Here is a 22,978-nt window from a genome sequence, read left to right as displayed (position 1 = left end):
GGGCATGCTGTTTTGGTCCAAGGCTAAGTATTCCTCATCAGTCATTAAAATATGCAAAGACCTCTGCTTGTTAACTGTGCCCAATGGTTAGGAGTCTGCACAGTCATGGACTTGGTTTATGAGGCAGACTGCAGTGTGAAAAGTGCCTGGTGAAGGCTGGCCACTTGTTCTTAGCCTTCCCTTCTATCTGGGGCTGAGGATAGAAGGCAAGGGAAGAGGTTCTTACACAGCCTGGAAGGATGTAGCCGGGTGGTAGGGGGCAGAGATGAGCGACCACCACAGCCCTTTGTGGCAGGAAGGGCAGGGATCACGTCTTTGTTTTCCTGGTGCTGTATGACAGTTTCTTTTCTTTTTTTTTTTCACTTTTTATTTTATATTGGAGTATAGCTGATTAACACTGTGATATGCCGGTGGACAGCATATCCACCAGTCATACATATACACATATGTATGGGTCTCAGCCATACATATACACGTATCCGTTCTCCCCCACACCCCGCTCCCATCCAGGCTGCCACGTAACACTGAGCCGAGTTCCCTGTGCTATTTCGTGGATCCTTGTTGGTTATCCATTTTAAATATAGCAGTGTGTACATGCATATGATGGTTTCTTTATAAGGATCTGTGGTAGTTCCTTCCAAGCTCTATATATGCATCTCAAAGAGTATATAGCTTGGTTCTGTTCGTGAAGACGGGAGGCACGTTTGCTGAATTTAAAGGAACAGTTGGGCATTTGAGTTTTGGATTTTTTTCCCGTTAAGGAATCCAGACCTTAAGAGTGCCTCTGTGTGTGTCAGAGAGAGAAAGGGAGAATTTATAGCTGTTCAACTCATGAAGAGAATATCTGATTCAATAGCTTTTAGAAAACAAATCCTTATAAATACGTAGAAAGGTGTATCCTAATTTGATTATTTTTCAAAGAGCATGCTGGGTGTGCTTGGAAATTGTCAGATGTGTGCTTGTGGGAATGGACATAGTTTTCTAGGGTGAAACCCAGGTCTGAATGCTGGACGGGAGCCTCTGCGCCCAGGGTGCCCCGGGGGGCTTCATGTGTCCCCTGTGGGTTCACTTGCCTTTTGCAACTGGAGGACTGGCCTCACCATTTTTGAGGTGGGAGGAGGGGCAGCCCCAGATGCCAGAGGGGCTTGAGGGATTGTTAATGGAATTCCCTGCTGGGGGTCCCACAGATTCCCCCTTGAATATGAGCTTCTTGAGGACAGAAGTCAAGCCGGGGTCAGCTTTGCAGTCCCAACCGGCCAGGCTCGCTGTTGGTGTGGTCGGGAGGGTGGGCAGAATGCACTTGCCTGGCCTTTGCTGCAACCTCGGTTGTATCTTTGCTGCCCAGGGCTGACCTCAGGGCTTCCTGGTTGACCTCTGTCAGGGTGATTGAAGGAAGGGAGAGCTTGAAGCTGTACAGTCATGGCAGTCACCCTGGTTGCAGGTTGAGCCAAACATCAAATATCTGTTTACCTGTCACCTGATGATGCTATTCTAGAAAGGAAGGCTTGGAGTTTGATGGAATTTGTTGGGATTTTGAGGATCCGAAACCCATACACTTATTTTTGCCTGTGAATAGGTTGTCTAATGACAATCTAGAGGTGCATACCTAAAATAATATTTCACTTTTGATTTAAAAACTCAGAACATTATCCAGAAGTAGACAGAGTAAATTACCATTTTAATCACAACCATGGAGGAGATGTTGGTATTAAGTGAGAAGCAGCACACAGAAGTGTAGGGACACTAATTTTATAGGTACATTTGACACCAAGTTAGTTCTGCTTAGAAGGAGGGGTAGGAGTGGAGGGAACATGTGTCACTGGTTGACTCAGGCATAGGGTGTTTGGAGTGACCTCACCACTGGCTGGGGTTGGAGGAGCTGCCAGAGCTGAGAGAGCCAAGCTGACCCCAGTCAGCTGAGTGGGGAGGGTGGTGGGTCAGGGTGCAGCCCCAGTGGCAGGAACTGGAGTGATAATGAAAACCCAGGAGCTCCTGGTCACGAACTGTTCTGAATCAAGGACTTTATGTCTCTCTCTTTCTTGGTTTTTCTCATCTCCCCATTTCATAGATGAGGAGACTGAGGCTCAAGGATTAAGGAGTTTTCTAAGGTCCCAAATCTTCCAGACTCCAGGATTGAAATCTGAGTCTGTCTGCCCCAGCACACATACTCCTTGTAGCATCACACCGTCCCTTGGGTGGGGAGCAGGGCGACACCTATCTCTGAGAGCTCTGGTGGATGGGAGCAGGACTAACAAAGCCCCCATCCCAGCCTGTGACTACATTCCAGCCAGACCTGGCACCCGGAGGAGCAGCACCTCAGTGGATGAAGTGGACCCTTCTTTCAACCACAGGGGCACAGGGGTCCTGGTGAGCCAAGTCCCCAGACCCATGGGGCTGCATAGAGAGGTTCTGCTTGCTCAAGAATTGGCTTCCTTTCAAATCCCCACCTATAAAATCAGTTCCCCAGCCCCTCAGTTAAGACCAGCGTCTCCCCAAGGCCATTGCCTCCAGTCTGGCTGACTGTTGGAAATCTGGCAACTTTTGAGAAATGGAAATTCAGTGTATGTTAACTGAGGAGTAAAACTGCATATCTTACAAAGGATCGGCTTGTCGTGAAGACACTGAAGGTGATGTCGGAGTGCTTCCGATTCGCACATGTGGATGGACAAGGGTCACTGGAGAGAAAAGCAGGGAGAACGTGTTGAATGTTTAAGAAAGGACTTGATGTCAAGATATGAAGACAGACTTGCCTGGTGTTCCAGTGGCTAAGACTCCACACTCCCAATGCAGGGGGCCCGGGTTCAATCCCTGGTCAGGGAACTAGATCCTGAATGCCACCTTGAAGATCAGAGATACCATATGCTGCAACTAAGACCCAACATAGCCAAATAAATACGTAAGTATTTTTTTAAAAGATGAAGACAGGCTCTGAGAAAATCGATGAAGCCCTCAAATGGTTTGCAAAAATGACCTTTCTGATTGTCCTATTAAAAATAAAACGTGAAACAAAAAGGTAGCCACATGGTTGGTCAGGAACAATACACACAGAACAAAGCAAAAAGCATTTCATTTTTTTCTTTATGAGAAATTAGACCTTGGTTATAATTGCATGTTCTTAACCTAAATGTTGTCAAATGATAAAAAATAATAGACTTATCCTTCTAATTTTAGTCCTTTCCAAGGTAAAGACTGAATCAGATTTTTTTTCTGATCTCCACCACCCCCCGTCATCAGCCAAATCACCTGTTGTACTATGAAGTGATGGTCTTTGTTCAAATGGATTTACTGTGAAATTGCCAACCATCACCCAACCTGGTGCCTGTGTCAGATATTCTGAGTTATCTAGGACCCATTCTTATTTCTGTTGGTCAAAAGAAGATCAAGGAGGTTTGGGCAGGTGGTTTTCAGTTCTTTAGCATCTAGAAAGCATTTGTATTTTGCCTAGTTACGTCCTGATACATTTTCTTAATGGTCGCTGAGAAATTCGCCCAGGGGAATGATGTCATTGTCTGTGTTTCTAGTTGCTTTTGAAATCATGGCCATCCAGAGACCATAAGTTCTGTTTGTTTTTGTTTTTCATCTTTTGGTTGTGCCACAAGGCATGTGGGACCTTAGCTTCCCAAACAGGGATGGAACCTGAGTCCCCTGCATTGGCCGCATGGAGTCTTACCTACTCGACCACCAGGGAAGTCCCTGAGACCATAAGTTTTATTTATTGCCTCCTAATGATTTTGATATTTTATTTAGTATGGTTTTAAAATTTAATATTTATCAGCTAAAGCTGGTTCAGATCACTGATATTTCAATATTTAACAGTATTTTAATAGTAAAAACATATCTAATGCTTTAGAAAATGTGCACGCAGTACCAATGGGCTTCCCAAGTGGCTCAGTGGTAAAGAATCCGCCTGCCAATGCAGGAGATGTGAGTTCGATCCCTGAGTCAGGAAGATCCGCTGGAGGAGGAAATGGCAACCCACTCCAGTATTCTTGCCTGGAGAAGCCCATGGACAGAAAAGCCTGGCGGGCTACAGTCCATGGGGTCTCGAAAGAGTGGGACACGACTTAGCGACTGAACACACACACACACACACACACAGAGTACCAAACTTATATGCAGTAAGAGGCACCTTGTCTGGTTTTGTTATTTGGCAGCATAAAACATCTCCATCACGTCTTGTTTCTTCCCAGGGAGAACGTCAGGATTCAGCAAGGCAAGATGGGCTTGGCATTCAGAGTATAGTCTGGGAATATGACACCCTCTTAAAGACACCTTTTGTCTGATTTTTTTTAACGGACTTTATTTTTTAGAACAGTTTTAGCTTTACGGAAATTCCTGATTCATTTCATGACGCAGTTTTAACACCTAGATTTTTTTCCCTCTCTCTGCAGACGTCGCCTCATCTCCCAGCGATCGTCCTTGGAGACCCTGGAAGACATTGAGGAGAACGCCCCTCTACGGAGGTAGGTCAGTTTTCTGGTTGCGTTTATGTGTATGTGGATGGCCTGCAATACAAGAAGGAGGCCAAAGTTTGCTCTTCTTTTCCAGTTCTTGATTTACAGAATTAAATTCTAAAAATGACAATCCGATCCCCAGACTCAGTTTGGAAACCGCAACCCTTTGGAATATTAGGAGAACACTGTGAAATCCCAACCATGTACCAGAATAGCCCAGTCTGCATGTGAATTCGGGTGCTGTGACCCTTTCTTTTTGAAAATTGTTGCTTGATGGAGAAGAATGCATCCCTGTTCTGGCTTTCCCAGAGGGGACACAGGCATTGCAGTCTCCGACTTGGTTAACAGGGGCAGCTACGCTCCTCCACGGTCAGGTGCTCTGGACAAGGTTAAGACAGCTGTGAGTGCTCCCTCAGGGCTGAAAGCCTTCCGTTACTCCCTCCAGATTAGAAAAGTGCTTTCAAGGCATCTTTTTTTTGGCGGGGGTGGGGGGCGGGGGAGACAGCAGTTCCGGAGCTGTGCCTGGCTTCTGACCGGCAGCTCTCCTTCCTCTCATCTGTGCTGGGACCCCTGGCCCTCCTGGAGTGCGGGGACCCACACCGCGTCCCCCTCAGTCCTCACTGCAGCCCCAACTGGGCTGGCCGGTGGAGGAGCGGGTGAGGGAAGATGGGGTCAGCGCAGGGGGCCAGAGCGGGGGGCGAGTAGGATGGGATGCTGCGGATTTATGGGGATGCTGGCAGGCTGTGAGGGGGCGTGTGCTCTCACGCCCTCACACAGCTCCTCCGGGAATCCACATTTTCACCTGTCCTGCTTTGACCTCTAGCCAGGACTCGGAAGTCCCCGGCTCGTCCCTTTGAGCCTGGAGGGTGCTGAGATGGAGGGAGAGTCTCCCCCTGGAGCCGGCCCCTTCCCTGCACAGAGCCTCACTCCCAGGCCACAGGTCATGTCCACGGACCACCTGCATAAAGCGTGGAGCATAGACAGGCCTGGGATCTGCTCCGAAGCATTCGTGACTGTGAATCTGTGTCTCTTATCATTCTAAAGAGAAAGTCAGGGCCAGACAGTCCGATTTCCACTTTTGAGGGCTTTTTGAAAACGTCCGAGGGACTTCCCTCATGGTTCTTTGGCTAAGACTCCATGCTCCCGATGCAGGGGGGCCCAGGTTTAATTACACAACCAAGACCTGGCACTGCCAAACAAATAGTAAATAAAATAAATATTGAAAAAAAGAAAATGTTCATAACTTCTGGGACCACGTTAGGCTGATGGCATGTGGCTGTGATTCACGTGGCCCAGGGGCAAGTGTTCTTCTGTCCGTCTCTATTAAGTGGTCCAAGTCAATCAGCGAGTGCGGGGGAGAAACGTCCTCAGGTGGCACCGAGTGACTTCGGCATATGAGCACAATTGATGCCACTCAATGAACAGAACTGCAAAGGCCCTGGAGTTTGGAGAGGCTGCAGGGAGCACGGTCATTCGAGCAATGTGGTAGCTGTGACCAAGGCAACCAGGTTAAAAAAAAAATCTCAGGCTCTAAATGTTACCTCCTCAGGGATTCCTCTGGTAAAGAGGGGGCAGAGGAGGAGCCGGACACTGTTCCTGGTCAGGTACCCTCTCTCAGCATCGCCCAGGCTGGTCCTCTGTCCTCTGGCTCTCAGGCCTATGATGGCACAAACGCTCAGAGTAAGAATGGAATGGCTGATTTGCCTTAGCTGTAAATTCATCCAGCCTCTACTTACAGAGTGCTGTACTTAATTTCCCACAAATCTTGTGTAAATAAAAAGTTTAAAAAATAAGTCAAAATCAAGGGAGTTGGGCAGTTTAAGAAGTCTAGATTTTCCCTAGTGGACTTTAATTAAAAAATTTCTGATGTTTACCATCGAAACAGACATAGAAATCAAACTCATGGTTATTGAAGGAGGTTGTCTTGTTGTTGGACATGCCAAGTCATGTCCATGCCAAGTCATGTCCAACTCTTTTGACTTTAGCTGCCAGGCTCCTCTGTCCATGGGATTTCCCAGGCAAGAATGCTGGAGTGGGTTGCCATTTCCAGCTCCAGGGGAATCTTCCTGACCCAAGGATTGAACCCATTGGCAGGCAGATTCTTTACCACCGAGCCAGCAAGGAAGCCCCAAAGTGGGTAGAGGAGGGATAAATTAGGAATTTGGGATTAGCAGAGACAAACAACTATGTACAAAATCAACAAGATCCTATTGTAGAACAGGGAACTGTAGTCAGTATTCTGTAATAAGCCATAATGAAAAAGAATAAATACACACACACAGATATATATGTGAATCACTTTGCCATATACCAGAAACTAACACAAAATTGTAAATCAACTACACTTTGATAAAAAAAATTCTGATATGTACTTGGAAACTTGTTCCTAAGAAATAAAAATCACAAAAGGGGCAACAGTTTGGGAATCAGGGGATTTGAATTTTTGGCCCCATTCTTATACTAACTGCCTGCATGGCTTTGGAAATTCATTTACTTATGCGGAGGCCTCCGTTTTCCCACCTGTAAAATGGAAGGGACAAACTGACTGATCTCTGAGGTCCTTACCAGCCTTTCCATTCTGTGAAATGAAAGTACCAGTAATGACGCCAAAGTGTTTTGGGAACTGCGGGGGCGGAAGGCTATTAGCCCAACTTGCTTTTAAAGTCAGCACTCAGAACAAACTGCTCCAAGACATCTATTAAAAATCTTTTGCATAATTAGGTGTATCCTGTAATCAGTGCTAACAAGAAAGAGCTAATCTTTCATTAAATTAGTTTTTAATTTAATTCCATCCTAATTTAATTTTGCGTCACTTAAAATGTATGGTTTTAAATGGGTATTCACACATTAATGCAGGTGGTTTTGAAATTAGTTTCTTCCGTGCTTAACCTGCTTTAACCTGAGTGCTCAGTCTTCCGGTTTCCTTGGCAATTGTTGCCAACGCCACAGTTCTCTTAAAGTGTTTCTTAGGTCGGGGGTGGTGATAGCTGCATGCTTTAAAAACACGCACACACACACAAGACATCAAACAGCTTGCTGATCCAAGGGCTAGATCAGTAGCATTGTTGTTGTTGTGTAGTCACTCAAGTGTCCAGCTCTTTTGTGATCCCATGGACTGCAGTGAGCGAGGCTCCTTCGACGTGTCCACGGAATTTCCCAGGCAAGAATACTGGAGCCGGTTGCCATTTTCTTCTCCAGAGGGATTTTCCTGACCCAGGGATCTAATCCGCATTGGCAGGCAGATCCTTTACCGCTGAGCCACCAGGGAAGCCCTTTGCAGTTAGAATTGTATGCTAATATAGAAATAAAGCACCTCTTCAGTTATCTTTTGGGGCCTTTCCCAGGTGGAGCTAATGGTGAAGAACCCACCTGCCAATACAGAAACGCAGTTTCGATCCCTGGGTTGGGAAGCTCCCCTGGTGTAGGAAATGGCACCCTACTCCAATATTCTTGCCTGGAGAATCCCATGGACAGAGGAGCCTGGCGAGCTACAGTCCATAGGGTCACAAAGAGTCGGACATGACTGAAGCGAGTTGGCAAGCAGTTATCTTTTTAAAAGTTCTGCTTTTCTCTTGCACATCACAAGTTAGTTTCTCGTATCCACCTTGAACTCCAAGACTTGAGCCTTAACCGTGAGAGCCTTTAGATTGGGGTTTTCCACATTGTCTGGTGGTTACCTGGTCTCCCAGAAATAAGAACCTAGGCTCTCTGTTAGGTGTCCAGAAAAACCTTTGTTCAGCTACCACAGCCGAACAGGTAGCAGGTGTGGCAGCCATCACCCCCGGCCCTGGTCTCCAGCCTGTCTGGGTTGAGGGGTGCCGTCTGCTGCCATTCAGTAATTAGCAGTGCCGACACACACCTGTGCCCTTTTGCCAACTTCCGGCTCCAGCTGAAGGCTGAAAGAGGGTAACAGCACCTCTTTCTGCAGGCATGGAGACTGGAAGCAGCTAGGAGTCATAGGAGGGCGTCGTCACAGTCCAGCTCTTAGCCCACTGCCCTCATCTAGACCTGGGGGCCTGGAAACTCTGCATTTGGTTGGGGGCAGTGGGGGGGTGGCACGGGGTAAGCATGTAAGGATGCTCCTGAACTCCTGTCCAGAAACCAGTGGAAGCACACATTTATACCTTCAAGGATCCTCCTCTCTCCAGTGACTACATATTTCTAAAACTTTCTGCCATGTGTTAGAGAGACAGTGGTGGACCTTAAGTGGCCTGCAGACTCTAACAGTCATTCTGGGGGTAGAACTGAGACCCTTCAAGGTGTTGGGTCTGCTTCTGAGTGCGGCCTCAAGAAGGCAGAGTGAGGCTCCTTGGACCCCAGGAAGGCTGGATCTGGGTTTGGAAGCTCAGAGTGGGGAGGGGGCCGTGAGTGTCTTTCCTGATTCAAACCCTTGCTGAGGTCCACAGGAAGCATCTATAGAATGCCCTCAGTCAGGGCACTGCCTGTCTTTACAAGAATCTATTTAAAACCAAGAAATCAGGACCCTTAACCAAGGCTGCAGGTTTTCTTTTTTTCTTTCTTTCTTTTTTTTTTAATACTTTTTTGGCCACATCGCACAGCAGGTGGGATCTTAGTTCCCCAACCGGGGATCAGATCCCCCACACCTCATGCATTGGAAGCTCAGAGCCTTAATCACTGCACCGCCAGGGCAGTCCCAGGGCTGCAGTTTTAAGAATATAGGAGGCAAATAGTAACAAAATATGCACCCTTTGTAGTTAAAAGTTTTAATAATAATCACAACACTTGAAATGTGTATATGAATATTTACATGTGTGTACATATGGGCCTTCCCTGGTAGCTAGGACAGTAAAGAATCCACCTACAATGCAGGAGACCTGGGTTCAATCCCTGGGTCAAGAAGATCCCCTGGAGCAGGGAATGGTTACCCACTCGAGTAGTCTTGGCTGGAGAATTCTGTGGACAGAGGAGCCTGACAGGCTATAATATAGTCCACGGGGTCCCACAGAGTGGGTTTCCCTGATTGCTTAGACTGTAAGGAGTTCACCTTCAATGCCAAAGACCTGGGTTCAAGCCCTGGGTTAGGAAGATCCTCTAGAGAAGGGAATGGCTACCCACTCCAGTATTTTGCCTGGAGATTTCCATGGACAGAGGAGCCTGGTGGGCTATAGTTCATGGGGGTTCAGACACAACTGAACTAGACTAACATACACACACATATGTTTGGACATGAACTTGTGTATTTGAACATGTCACTTGACAGTGTATGAAGCTCTGACAGAAATCTTCACATGTAATTCTCACAAGAGCTCCAGGGAATATTACTACTGATAGGTCACTAGGATTGCTAGTGAGTTGGAGTGGATGCTGGCAGGGCCACTCAAGGTGTGGCCATGAGCTGTGGACACTTCACTCCGGTAACGTGGACATGACTGGCAGGGGTCTTCCTGCCTCTAGACCCAATGCCCAGAAAACCCCCGTTCCTAATGAAAGTCACCAGATACCTGCTACCATGTCATTGCTTTGACCACTCATTCACTTCACTGTATTTTTTTTCAAGATAAATTCTATTTTAAGGTGCTGTTTTTATGGGGAAAAAAGAAATAATTTTCAGTGTTCCCTAAGAAGGGTCTTCTAGGAAGACTGGCCCTTACTGGAGGGCGGATAAGGGGGTTTCAGGGGAATGTACACCCTGAGGTCTAGACCGGGGCCATCCCCTAATTTCCCTTCAGGCCCCTGCCTGCGTGCGTGCTATGTCGCTTCTGTCGTGTCGGACTCTTTGTGACCCCTTGGGCTGTAGCCCACCAGGATCCTCTGTCCCTGGAATTCTCCAGGCAAGCATACTGGAGTGGGTAGCCATTCCCTTCTCCAGGGGATCTTCCCAACCCAGGGATCGAACCCACGTCTCTTAATTTCTCCTGTGTTGATAGGTGGGTTCTTTACCATTAGTGCTACTTGAGAAGCCCCCTTCAGGCCCCTGGGGGAGAGTAAAGATCAGAGCTGAGGGGCAGGTGTGTGACTCTGAACATTCCTTAATCCTCTGCCCCCCAAAGGGCCCTCACACCCCACTGCCCTCAGCTTTACCTTCTTGGGTCACCTTACTACTCTCTTACCTGAAGCCTCCAGGTTCAGAACTGACTGAACTCAGGTTACAGCCTGGCTCAGACATTCATTGTGGCTTTGGGAACCTGGGCACCACTTCTTGGGACCCACATCTGACGTGATCCCAGAAACCAGCCTTCGGGGGTCCATGGTCAGAAAGGTTTAAGTAAGCAAAAAATTTTGGCAGCAAAAATCCAACTAGAGAGGACGTTGCTCCCTTTCTCAAGACAAGTCCAAACTTCAGATTCTCATCTGTTGGGATTTTGCTTTGTATCCTAGCTGTTGTTGCAGTTATGTGTCTTAGAATTTTGCCAGGTAACTTTGAAACAATATACACAAATAAAACCTTTCTGTTCTGTTATTCCTGCAGTGCACGCACATGTCATATATTCTAGGGAAAATTAATTAGAATCCAAGTCAATTTGTTCAACAAATATTTATTTAAAATTTATCTAAAAAAACAAAAACAAACAGCCACTAGCCAGGTCTCTGATTCTCATTCAAAGTAAAGCTGTGACTTCCAAGCATAGCCAAGCTGAGTGTTGAGGCAATAGTCCAGGTGATTCAAGCCAGAGTCCTGCTATAGAAGAAAAATGATTCAGGGTTGTTTTTAAACTGAATTTGCCAGTGTTTTTTCCTGCCTCTGAATTTGTTGAATTTGCAGTTTTCCGTTCCCGATACCCGTGTTGATACGGGAAGATTCTTTTTTAAGATGACAGGAATGAATAATATCTTTGGAATCCATGTAGGTTATGTTATTGCAATTGAGGACAATAGTTTTCATTAGCTGGCTCTTCAGAGCCATATAAATTCTTATCAGTATTATCAAGGAAGTTGTCTGTCTGTTGGGTGGTTTTTTTTTGTTTTTTTGTTTGTTTTTTTAAGCTTCCTCACTTCCAGCCGCAAGGTCCTCTTTATCCTTGGGGTGACTCAAACCATTTGTCTGATCTTTCCTTCCTGTCTTTGTGTGGAGATGTCTCAGCTATCCGAGACCAACTGACTGTGTTTTTGAAATGGCTCTATTTTTCAGATGTCGAACTCTCTCAGGTTCGCCCAGACCAAAGAACTTTAAGAAGATTCATTTTATCAAGAATATGCGGCAGCATGATACCAGGAATGGCAGGTACCGTACTAATAGAAGCTTTGGGAGGGGGCTGGTCCCGTAGGGAAGAAAAGGGGGGATCCTTTGCATGGCCAAACCTCATGGAGTGAAGCCCACTGTAAAAATGAACATGATGTCATGTAACCTTCCCAAACAGACCATTCTTTCCACCCCTCTCCACCAGAATCATGCAAAGAAGTCTATAGAAAATGCTGCTCTCTAATGGTAACCCAAGTCTTGGTTTTTTTAGAGTAAAACTGAATTTTCAGTAGTACTGAAATATATTTTTATTAGGAAACTTTAATAGAAAAACAGTTGAGTTTTTTTTTTGTGAGGGTTTGTTGGCATTTCTTTTTCTGCTTTGTTGGGTTTTGTTTTCTACTTTCACCAGGGCTCTGTGCTCTGGTCAGTAAACATCCTGCTAGATCTTGGGCCTAAAGTCGGGTTTGGCTCTCTCTCTCTGATGATGTTCATTAAGAGAGGAGGATCCTGATTTTGCCAGCAGATTCATCCCGGGCGCCAGTTCAGACTCCTGGGCCAGCTGACGTCTGGGAGCATGTGTTTCTCCAGCAAAGAGCTGCTCTTTGGGAAAGTGCTATTAAATGAAAATTATGGTTAATATGTATATGTTGTTGTTCAGTCGCTCAGTCGTGTCCGACTCTTTGCGACCCCATGGACTGTAGCACTCTGGGTTTCCCTGTCCTTTAACGTTTCCTGGAGGTTCCTCAAACTCACATCCATTGAGTTAGTGATGCCATCCAACTGTCTTATCCTCTTTCATCCCCTCCTACTCCTGCCTTCAATCTTTCCTAGCATCAGGCCCTTTTCTAATGAGTCAGCTCTTTGCATCAGGTGGCCAGAGTATTGGAACTTCAGTTTCAGCATCAGTCCTTCCAATGAATATTCAGGGTTGGTTTCCTTTAGGATTGACTGGTTTGATCTCCTTGCAATCGAAAGAATTTGCAATATGATCTTGGTATTAAAACTGTCCTGGTGGCAAGTGGACATGAATCCTTGTTGCCAGCATTGATTATGATTGAATGGTGAAGCTCATTAATGGTAGTCTCACAGTAGTGCTGGGAATAGGGCTCTAAGACCCCTAGGGATCCCTGAAGCTCTGTTCCCTGGGGGTGGCTCCTCCTCTCTGATCTGTGACCTAGATCGTAGCTAGAGACACGTCCCAGAGTGGAGTTCCTGCCACAAGACCATTTCATTTAATCTCCTGATTTTCAGAAGCTCATATGGGCCCTACTAATTTTTTCTAATCTATAACAAACGAAAATTGCTAAAAACTTAGACTCATGGCATGATTAAGGCCCAGCATCACTATAATTTAGTGTAAAATACACTGTATAACCTGAATAACTAACACTAACAATTACAGTTTGTAAAGACTTCTTTTCTTGAAGTTTTTAAACCTCTCTTGAATAGAGAACATAATTTTATAGCTATTCAACAATTTCAGAATGGCACGATTGAATTCTCCCATCAAATAATTTTTAAGTAGTCAGTGTGTATTCCTATTTTAAGTACAGAGCTTTTAGTTAAAATGAACCCAACTGTCATCTGTGAAATAGAATACACTTTGGGTTTCTTTCTCTCAGCCTGACTCTCACCCTCACAATTACTGTGCCTTATGCATTTAACCACCATGTTTTTCTTTTCTATTGTGTCTTTTACTTACTGAATCTGAACCTTACTTGTACCATTTTTAGTATAAATTACTCATCATTAATTTATGTTGGTGTTTTTGTTCATAATCTCTTGAACCATAAACAAACATATAAAACCATGAGTTCCTAAATAAAATCAATGACAAAGCCAAAAAGTGGGCCAAATTAATAGTATTCCAAACTTTTCAATGCTGTTGAGAATACAGAGTCAGATAATCACCTGGCATGGTTTGCAGTGAGTGTTGTATTTGTTGCTCAGTTGTGTCCGACTCTTTGCAACCCCATGGACTGTAGCCCGCCAGGCTCTTCTGTCATGGAATTCTCCAAGCAAGAATATTGGAGTGGGTAGCCATTCCCTTCTCCAAGGGGTCTTCCCAACCCAAGGATCGAACCTGGGTCTGCGGCACTGCAGGCAGATTCTTTACTGTCAGAGCCACCGGGGAAGCAGTGAAGGGATGTAGTTAAAAGATTTGGACTAATGGGATCCCCAGTGTCTAGTGTATTCAGAAGATGCCTTTCCTGGCACACTTTTGACCTAGGAACAACAGAAATAGCCCAGAAAGCATGCAGTTGCTGGTAGTCTCACTGGGGAATTTTCAGACAGAACCAGGAAAGACTTTTAGCTCATCTGAAGATCTAAGAACTGGAATTTCGGGCAGAAAATCGAGCCCTCAGCACTGGTTATAGGCTGTGATGACAGCCAGTCCTACCTATCCAGGTGAGAACTGCTTTTTATGTGCCAGCGAAGATGAAAGGGCTGGAGATGCATCCTTTAGCAGGGATGGGCCATTCTCAGATAGATGAAAGGAAGAACTCAGGAGGACACCAGGAAGAGCCTAGAATTTCAGATGTGACAGAAGGAAATTGTGGTCAAGAGCTGATGAGTGGGAGGAGAAGACCCAGCCTTTTGAGAAGGGCGAAGAGAGGTCCCCACCGTAGCCGGGCAGCAGGCAGAGCACGTCCTGCTGAAGGCGGCCGGGGGCAGGGCTGAGCTCAGGGCAGCGGTGCTGGGTACCAGGGGGCCTGGGTGTGCTCTAAGGAGGGAGGGACTGGGAATGTGGCTGGGGTGGGGGGTCTCTGATCCCCCACCTCAGGCGTGCAGGGCACACATACAACACCACACGTGCTGCTTCTTGCAGCCCAGTGTTGAAGCCCCTCGACTCAAGTTCCTGCCATGTTGGGAGGAAGGAGGCTTTGCTGAGAAGCCTGGAGATGGTCATTAAAGAACTCAAAGGGGGACTTGCCCGAGGGTCCAGTGATTAAGACTCCCTGCTTCCAATGCAAAAGACGAGGGTTCGATCCCTGGCTGGGGAACTAAGATCCCACGTCTGCACAGTGCATGCGTGCTCAGCTATGCCCAGCCCTGCAAACCCATGAGCTGTAGCCCACCAGGCTCCTCTGTCCATGGGACTTTCCGGGCAAGAATTCTGGAGTGGTTTGGCCTGTCATTCTCCAGCAATGACATGAAGTCTTCAAAAAAACTGTTCACACATGTGTGAGCAAACTATTTGTCGTGGTAGAAAGGAGTCCAGGGCCTTGTGTCCTGGCGTCTGGAGGGGACCCTTGAACATTCTGAGGATGGTCGATGGGGACTGGGAGCTGCCGCTTAGTTAGTAGAGAAGAGCCAGTCAGTGTCCACTGTCATCTGCATGAGGACGTTAACTGGAAGTGAAGACAGAACTCGGCCCTCCAGGAGGAGACACCCTTGAAAATGGCAAACATTATAAGGCCAGCGGGTGCCAACAGGGAGCTGACTGCTGGCCAGGTGGAGCTGGGTCATCGGAATGAAGGTGAGCATGAAGACTGATGACCAGCCACCGGCCAAAGACACGTTCCTGTCCAGTGACCCTCACGGTCCTATTAGGACAGGACCTCTCCTCTGGGTGCTTCCAGTCTCAGGACTCAAAATGTTCGAGAGCCATGGGAGACAAGAGCCATGGCTTCAAGTGGGCATCACCCTCCCCCAAACATTATTTCACATCCTTTTGAAGTCATCTGGTTTTCGAATGTCTGCCTTGAACACAGTCGATGGCTGCCACATGCACTGGAAGTGCTCCCTTCCTGGGTCTGCCGTGGGAATCATTGCCTTCTGCACAGGCAAAGAAATACTTTTTGCAGTGCATGGACTGGTCTGTCTTGTCTGTTGACAGAAATTTTCAAGAGACTTAAAAAGATTTGAGATAGTGGACAGAGATGTGTGCCAGAGGGTAGTCTCTCTAAAGTGCGAACTCAGTAGGAAAAACAAAAATATGAAAGATTCCAACACCTTTCATCTGCTTTGTAAAGTAAGATGTTAAAAAAAAAAAAGTGCAGTAAGTGAAGTCAAGTTGTCACTTCTCATTTTATACTGAAAATTGTGGAGGAAACTAGGCGAATTGGTAATAACTAAATTAAAACCTTGTTTGTCATCTCATCAGTTCCGATCTGTCAGCTTCGTTTAGTTTGAAAGATGTGTTGGAGGAAGTAGCACATTTCAAAAAACAAAACAGCTAGTCACCAGCTCTGAACGGGCCTTCTAGAAAGCAGAAATATGTCATCATCGCCTTTTCTCCCTGAAACAAAGCCTTCTGATTCGATAGATGCATGGCATCTTCTGTGAGACTCCATGAAATGTCTGCTTCTTCCCCAGCACGCTTTTCTCCTCCCAAAACTTTTGTTTTTTATTAAAAGACTAGGCCCCTCCATCCCCTGGCAGCAGTAGGCTGGAAGAGAAGCATCTTTATCAGTGTCATCATCTGTGTTTATAACCAATTGTCAGCAAAACCTCAGACCTAAAGGACATTGAGTGGATAGACTTGAAGGAAGTGGAAGCAAGGGTTAGTCACTCAGTCGTGTCTGACTCTTTGCAACCCAATGAACTATAGCCCTCCAGGCTCCTCTGTCCATGGGATTCTCCAGGCAAGAATACTGGAGTGGGTTGCCATGCCCTCCCCAGGGGATCTTCCTGACCCAGGGATCGAACCCAGGTCTCCTGCATTACAGGCAGATTCTTTACTGTCTGAGCCACTAGGGAAACCCTGAGGAAGCCTTTAGTAACCTCCAGACCTCACTGAGACTTCCTGGGCCCAGCCTCTTCTGCCACCAAAGTGTCTCCCAGAGCTGCTCTCAAACTGATCCATTGATTTTCCTCTGCTTCTTCCCTGGTTCTCTGAGCCACCGGAGGAAGGAGAAGCCGGACCATAGCCACCAGGGACCAGCTGGGGCTGGCACTGGCTCAGCCCTGCATGCAGGGCTTATTACAGTCTTATTATCCATATTTCTTGTTTGTTTGTGTCTTTAGTTAAGGGTTTTGTTTTGTTTTCTGGCCATGTCTTGAAGCATGTGGGCTCTTAGTTCCCTGACCAGGGATCGAACCCGTGCCCCCTCCATTGGAAGCCCAAGAGTTTTAACCACTGGACCGCCAGGGAAGTCCCTATCCATACCTCTTTAAGAAGCACAGCAGGTATGCTGGCTTTTTCTGTGACTCTGCCCGAGGCTTTTGAGAAAATGATTTTCAAATGTAAGCAACCATGGTTCTCCTGAGCAGATGTATTAATACCTTGCTGAAAAGTGTTCAGCCTGAGAATGCTTGTTGCTTCTTTCTAACCAATTTGATTTACAGGAAATAAAGTGAGTCACAGGAAAAAAAAATAGTGTAAGGGGTTGGAGAGGGTCTTCTCTTGGTAATTCTGTCTCAACATTGCTTGATGAGAGGGCCTGGGAACCTGGGAGAGACCAGACCTTGGTCTCCACCAGTGGTACCCGGCCGTCTGAGAGGGAAACCATCATTAGGGTCGGTGGGAGGCCCAAACCACGCCCAGGATTTGGATGCCAGTGCTGTCCTGGAAGAGCAAGGATGAGAGGGCCCCAGAGGGGACTTCTGTACCACCGCACTCAGCTGGCCTTCCTCCTATCATTCTCTTGGGCTGGATGATGTCCCCCCAAAATTCTTATGCTGAGCCCCAACCCTCTGTACCTCAGAATTCAACCTTATTTGGAAATAGAGTCGTGGCAGATGTAATGAGTTAAGAGGAGATTGTGCTGAGGGAAGGTGGGCCCCTCATCTAATGACTGGTGTCCTTATAAAAGGGGGACCCTTGGGGACACACGTGCACACTCGGCCTTGTGAGGGCTCCTGTCCTGCTGCCCCAAGACAAGGAGCTCTCAGAAGCTGGGACAGATCCTGCCCTCAGGGGAGCCTTGGTCTCCACAGCCATGAGATGATTGATTTCAGCCACAGCCAAGGAGCAGGGCACACGGGCTGCTTGTTACAGCAGCCTCGGCGAACTCACACGCTCCCTTAGTCTCGCTGCAGTCTCACGGGCTGTGTCACTTCCTCTCTTCCATCCCCTCTCCTCACTGCATTCCCAGCCCTGGAGCCCACCCGGCCACGGCTCAGTCACCATCGCCATCGTAACTGCCCCAGCCCCCCCCCCCACCCCCCCCGAGCCCCAGGTCCAGCTCTGCTAAATTATTCACAGTAACTGCTTGGTTAAGGGGAAGAGGTCAGTAAACAGTGGGCAAAAATACTCACAAAATGACGTACACAGTATTCACTTTTGGCCACACAAGTATGTGAGATCTTAGTTCCCTGATGAGGGATCAAACCTATTTCCCCTGCCTTGGAAGCTCAGAGCCTTAACCACTGGACCACCAGGGAAGTCCTAACTTGAATGGTTTAACTACCTCGGATTTCATTTCAGGCACCTTGGCGATCAGCCATTCCACACGTGTGTGATGCCAGGTCCTTCCGTGCGTTGAGGCTCCTGAGCAGAGTGAGGGGTGACGTTGACCTCACGCTATCACTGTTCACACAGTGCTCTAGAGAGCAGCCTACCAGCCTGAGCTTTGGGCGTGCCGTGGTCATTGGTTAAAGTGATTTACAGCGGGGAGTTGGAGACCGTGGTGCAGCAAGCAAGGGAAGTCAGCGAAGAGAGTTTCACTGCACATTTTGTTCCTCCACTGGGTCTTCTGCTCCTCCTCTCAGCCTTGTGTGTCTGCTCAATCCATCAGTAGTGTCTGGCTCTGCAACGCCATGGACTGAAGCCCACCAGGCTCCACTGTCATAGGATTTCTCAGGCAAGAACCCAGATGGGTTGCCATTTCCTCCCCCAGGGGATCTTCCCAACCAGGATTCTAACCTGAATCTCTTGCATCTCCTGCACTGGTGGGTGGATTCTTTACCACTGACGTTACCCGAGAAGTGCAATCCAGTATGACCTCATACCAACTGATCACGTCTGCAGAGACCTTTTGCAAATAAAGCCACAGCCGCAGGGATTGAGACCTGAATATGTCTTTTGGGGGAACACGGTTCGGCCCACAACACCAGCATTTTTAAGTGTGTTCTCTCTTGCTTCCTTGGCCTGTAGAGAGTGAAATACGGAATTTGAGCATGTCCTTCTACACAGTGTCCAGTACCCACCATGGACCCCTGGGCAGTGGGCACCCCAGGCTGTGTTCATGTATCACTGTGCTCGCCCACCGCTGTTGCAAACGTGATTTTCTTTGCTTTAAACTTTCAAAGTTGGTTGCCTGTTTTTAATGTCCTTAAGTGAATACCATTGCTATCATGGAATATCCCACCTGGAAGAGATCAAAACTTCTCACAGCCAACAGAGACTCCCCAGGGGGCTGGAAATAGAACAAGAAGCCAGTTTTTGGCATACGAGAGAACACTTAAGGATCTTGGGTGGAGTTAGACGTTGCCTGGTCAGACACTTTGAAAGCAGATGCAGCGAAAGTGGTCTACAGTCCTGGATCAGCTGTGGTGACCCTAATGCATCTCCATGCTGTTTCTGAGGGCTCCAGCATCTCACAGGCAAAGCGTGCCTTTGGAAGCTTTGTGGTCTGAAGCTGTAAATTCCCTCATACCAGAAACACTTTCTTAAGCCCGGAAATAGAGCTACATAAAGAAGAAGATCCGACGGTGTTCCAGCAGCCAAGCACACTCAATGTTTCCTAAGGGCTCAGAAAACATGGTTTGTCCAGAGGGAACTCTGCCCGCATGAGCTGCAACCCTGGGGAACTTTTCCGCTTGCTATTTTTTTTCCCCTCCAGCAGATGTTTGTATGGAAATGTGATCTTTAATTCCTTAAAGACCCATCTCCCCGGAGTTAATCCCTCTTTTGAAGTCCTAATCTTTTGTGTAATGCTTTTTGGTCATCCTGACTCCAAGTGTTATATGTTACAGATGGAAAATTCTGTGGGCTTCTTGCATGACATTTGGGCCCAAAAGAAGATAACTGTAGCAGTGGAGGGGAAAACATGGTGAATTTCCAAAGCCCGTTGGAAATGGAGTTTGGCTGTCTTAACATCATTCCAGACAACTGGCATGTGATTTAATTTTTTCACAAATGCATTCAAAGGAGGCAAACAAATCTGACTTTCTTTGTGAGCATCTCAATTATGATGGACATTGCCCTGATGCTTGTAAAGAACAAAGCTGCAAATTCACGCGAGTCCTCCAGGTTCTAGACACAGCAGTCGGTCACGTGGGACCCATCTTGAGACTCACGCCATTTGAAGTCACTAGAGCAAGAAACTGTCAAGAGCTGGCCGCTTGTTGATACTTGTGTGCTCTGGCGAAGACCTCAAGTCCCGCCTTGACTCCAAAGATGTTTTGGGAAACACGTAGGATGTGTTCTTGGGAGCTCTACCTGCTCCTTTCAGCTCTCCAGGGCATGAAGAGTTGCAGAGCTGTTGCAGGGTGCCGTGCAGGTCTCTACTCTGGATTCCTCCTCTGGTCCCTGCCAAGAGTGGCCATCTAGGGATAGTTGGACCCAAGAATGGAAAGAAGGTGCCCCAAGATGTTGTCTTCTTTCTTTCCTTCCTTCCTGCCCTCTCCTCCAGCTGCTCAAGAATGGCCAACCAGAGGAGGACCAACCCTCCTGTAATTGATGTGAAACAATCACCTTGTAGGAGCTAGACTAGATCGGGGCATTAGAATAACAGTTTTTTTCTGAATGGGATCCATACTGCCAGCCTCTCCTGCACCTCGAAGTGAGGATCACACAGCAGTAGTGTGAGATTGAATTTAGCTATGGGCACATCCCGGTTGAAACTTTGGAAAGAAGGTTTACATTTATAGTCTCTGATTTTCTTGTTCAGGCTTCCCTGGTTATTGAGACAGTAAAGAATCTGCAGGAGACTGGGTTTGATTCTTGGTTTGGGAAGATCCCCTGGAGGAGGGCATGGCAACCCACTCCAGTATTCTTGCCTAGTGAATCCCATGAACAGAGAAGCCTGGCAGGCTGCAGTTCATGGGGTTGCAAAGAGTCAGGCATAACTGAGTGACTAAGCACATTTTCTTATTCTATTAAAAATGTCCAAAAATTCTAGAAAAATGGTATTGATGAACTTATTTGCAGGGCAGGAATAGAGATGCAGACATAGAGAACAGACTTATGGACACCGCAGGGTAAGGAGAGAATGGGACGAATTGAGAGAGTAGCTTCCATGTATAAAATAACTAGCTAGTGGGAAGCTGCTGTAAGGTGCAGGGAGCTCAGCCCGGTGCTTTGTGATGACCTGGAGGGTTGGGATGCAGTGGGAGGTGGGAGGGAGGTTCAAGGCGGAGGTTCAAGGGAGGTTCAAGGCGACATGTGTATCAGTTCAGTTCAGTCACTCGGTTGTGTTTGACTCTTTGGGAACCCATGGACTGCAGCCCACCAGGCTTCCCTGTCCATCACCAACTCCCGGAGCTTACTCAAACTCATGTCCATCCAGTCAGTGATGTTATCCAACCATCCTCTGTTGTCCCCTTCTCCTCCCACCTTCAATCTTTCCCAGCATCAGGGTCTTTTCAAATGGATCATTTCTTCACATCAGATGGACACATCAGGGACATGCGTATACCTGTGGCTGATTCATGCTAATGTTTGGCAGAAACCAACACAACGTGGTAAAGCGGTTATTCTTCAATTGCAAATGAATTTTCAAAAAATGTCCAAACAGTCTCTGTGTGTGGGAAGGAAGGCCACATCAGTAGTGAGTAATGAAGGAAGTGCCGGACCACTGACTAAGCCTGTTGAGTTTGTGCAACACATGCTTTCCTCCGTATGTGGAAGGGTCACAAGGGACTCGGGCTTTCCCCCTGCCTGGGTGGCTGCGCCGCTGGCGGTGGGGCTGTGTGTGGAGAACCCCTATCCTTCCATCTAGAAAGGGGTCCAGGCTGAGGGGAGTGGGAGCAGGAGCCGCCTGGGGCTCCGGCTCCTCCTGTGCGATTGTGATCAGGGCTGTTGTGATCGGTCACCCTCTGGCCCCACCCCACACTCCTCCTGGTGACCTGAGGGCCAGTCTGGAAAGCTGCCCTAGAACATCTTTGACAAAAACATCCGTGGGTGCCTGGTCAAACCTGCAGGAGCAGATTTTTCTAGTAAGTCTTAGAGAAGAACAAGGCATTGAGGCCCAGGATGTTAAAGTGCATGGTTCAAATCCCCAGTCACACCAGCTAGTGCATTGGTTCTGTCACTGACTCATTCATTCCTCATCAGTTAAAGCATTTAGGATCTGATACCTAATTGACTTCCCTTGTAGCTCAGTCAGTAGAGAATCTGCCTGCAGTGCAGGAGACCCAGGTTTGATTCTTCGGTCGGGAAGACCCCCTGGAGAAGGAAATGGCAACCCACTCCAGTATTCTTGCCTGGAGAATTCCCATAGACAGAGGAGCCTGGCAGGCTACAGTCTATGGGGTCGTGAGAGTGGGACATGACTTAGCGACTAAACCACCACCACCTAATTGACAGGCTTTCCAGGTGCCACTAGTGGTAAAGAATCCGCTTGCTGATGCAGGAGATGCAGGTTTGACCCCTGAACCAGGAAGATCCCCTGGAGGAGGGCACAGCAAACCCACTCCAGTATTCTTGCCTGGAGAATCCCATGAACAGAGGAGCCTGGTGAGCTACAGTCCATGGGGTCGCAAAGAGTCAGACATGACTGAGCGACTCAGCATGCAGGCACCTAATTGACACTTAATAGGCGTGCATTCAGTCTGCCTGAGTAAGCTTTCTTGGCTCTGTTCTCGGAGCTGAAGCTAGGGTTTGAGTCTGTGATATCTGATGAGAGACATCTCCCTGGAGAGACGAAAGACGGACCTCTGTGTCCCTGTTCACCTTTGTGAGGCTGCGTGTGTTGGCCTTCAGCTGTCCTTTCTCGACCTTTTGCCTTTAGCAGGCCTGTATTATTTTAGGGTCTGAATCCACAGACTGTTGAGAAAACTTACCTCAACCCAAGAAGGCAGCTCCTGGTAAAAATAGTGAGTATTTATTGAGCTCGTGTTATTTGTCTGGCCCTGTTCTATAGGCTTTACAATATGGGAACTCATTTACTCTTTACACCATTCCAATGAGATGGCTACTGATTTTTGTGCCATGGTTTTGGATGAGGAAACTGTAGAATGAGTGAGCTGCCTGAGGTCGCAGAAAGGTGACAGAGCTGGTATTTGAGGCTGAAGTTGGAGCTTTGGTCCTGCCTTCCCAGTGATGGGTACTCAGAGGCTGCTCTGAAGTACCGCCTTGCCCAGGCTGTGTTTCTGGAGCAACTGTCATGTATGGAGAAGAAGCGGGCAGCAAATGTTTAGCAGCACTTTGTGATCAGGATGTTCCTGGAAATAAAAGCAGAGTGGAGGCCGCACCATAAAGGGAAAGAATAACTCAGTGAAAGGGGAGGAAATTCTTCTTGGGGAGGTTACTTGTGAACTGGATTTTGAA

At 47.3% G+C, this 22,978-nt stretch overlaps 1 protein-coding gene across 2 annotated transcripts in view; it reads left to right on the top strand.

The window, feature by feature from the left end:
* Window positions 1-22,978, top strand: part of CABLES1 (Cdk5 and Abl enzyme substrate 1) — a 100,986-nt gene that overhangs the window by 41,393 nt on the left and 36,615 nt on the right. For both annotated transcript variants that reach the window (XM_065932475.1, XM_065932473.1), the window contains exons 2-3: window positions 4,392-4,463; window positions 11,545-11,637. In XM_065932475.1, coding sequence (XP_065788547.1) covers window positions 4,392-4,463; window positions 11,545-11,637 — 165 coding nt within the window. The remainder of the gene's footprint in view (window positions 1-4,391; window positions 4,464-11,544; window positions 11,638-22,978) is intronic.

This window comes from Muntiacus reevesi, chromosome 4, assembly GCF_963930625.1.
Source record: "Muntiacus reevesi chromosome 4, mMunRee1.1, whole genome shotgun sequence".
Lineage (NCBI taxonomy): Eukaryota > Metazoa > Chordata > Mammalia > Artiodactyla > Cervidae > Muntiacus > Muntiacus reevesi.
Note: the sequence above shows the minus strand (reverse complement) of the source record. Positions and strands in the feature narration are given on the sequence as shown.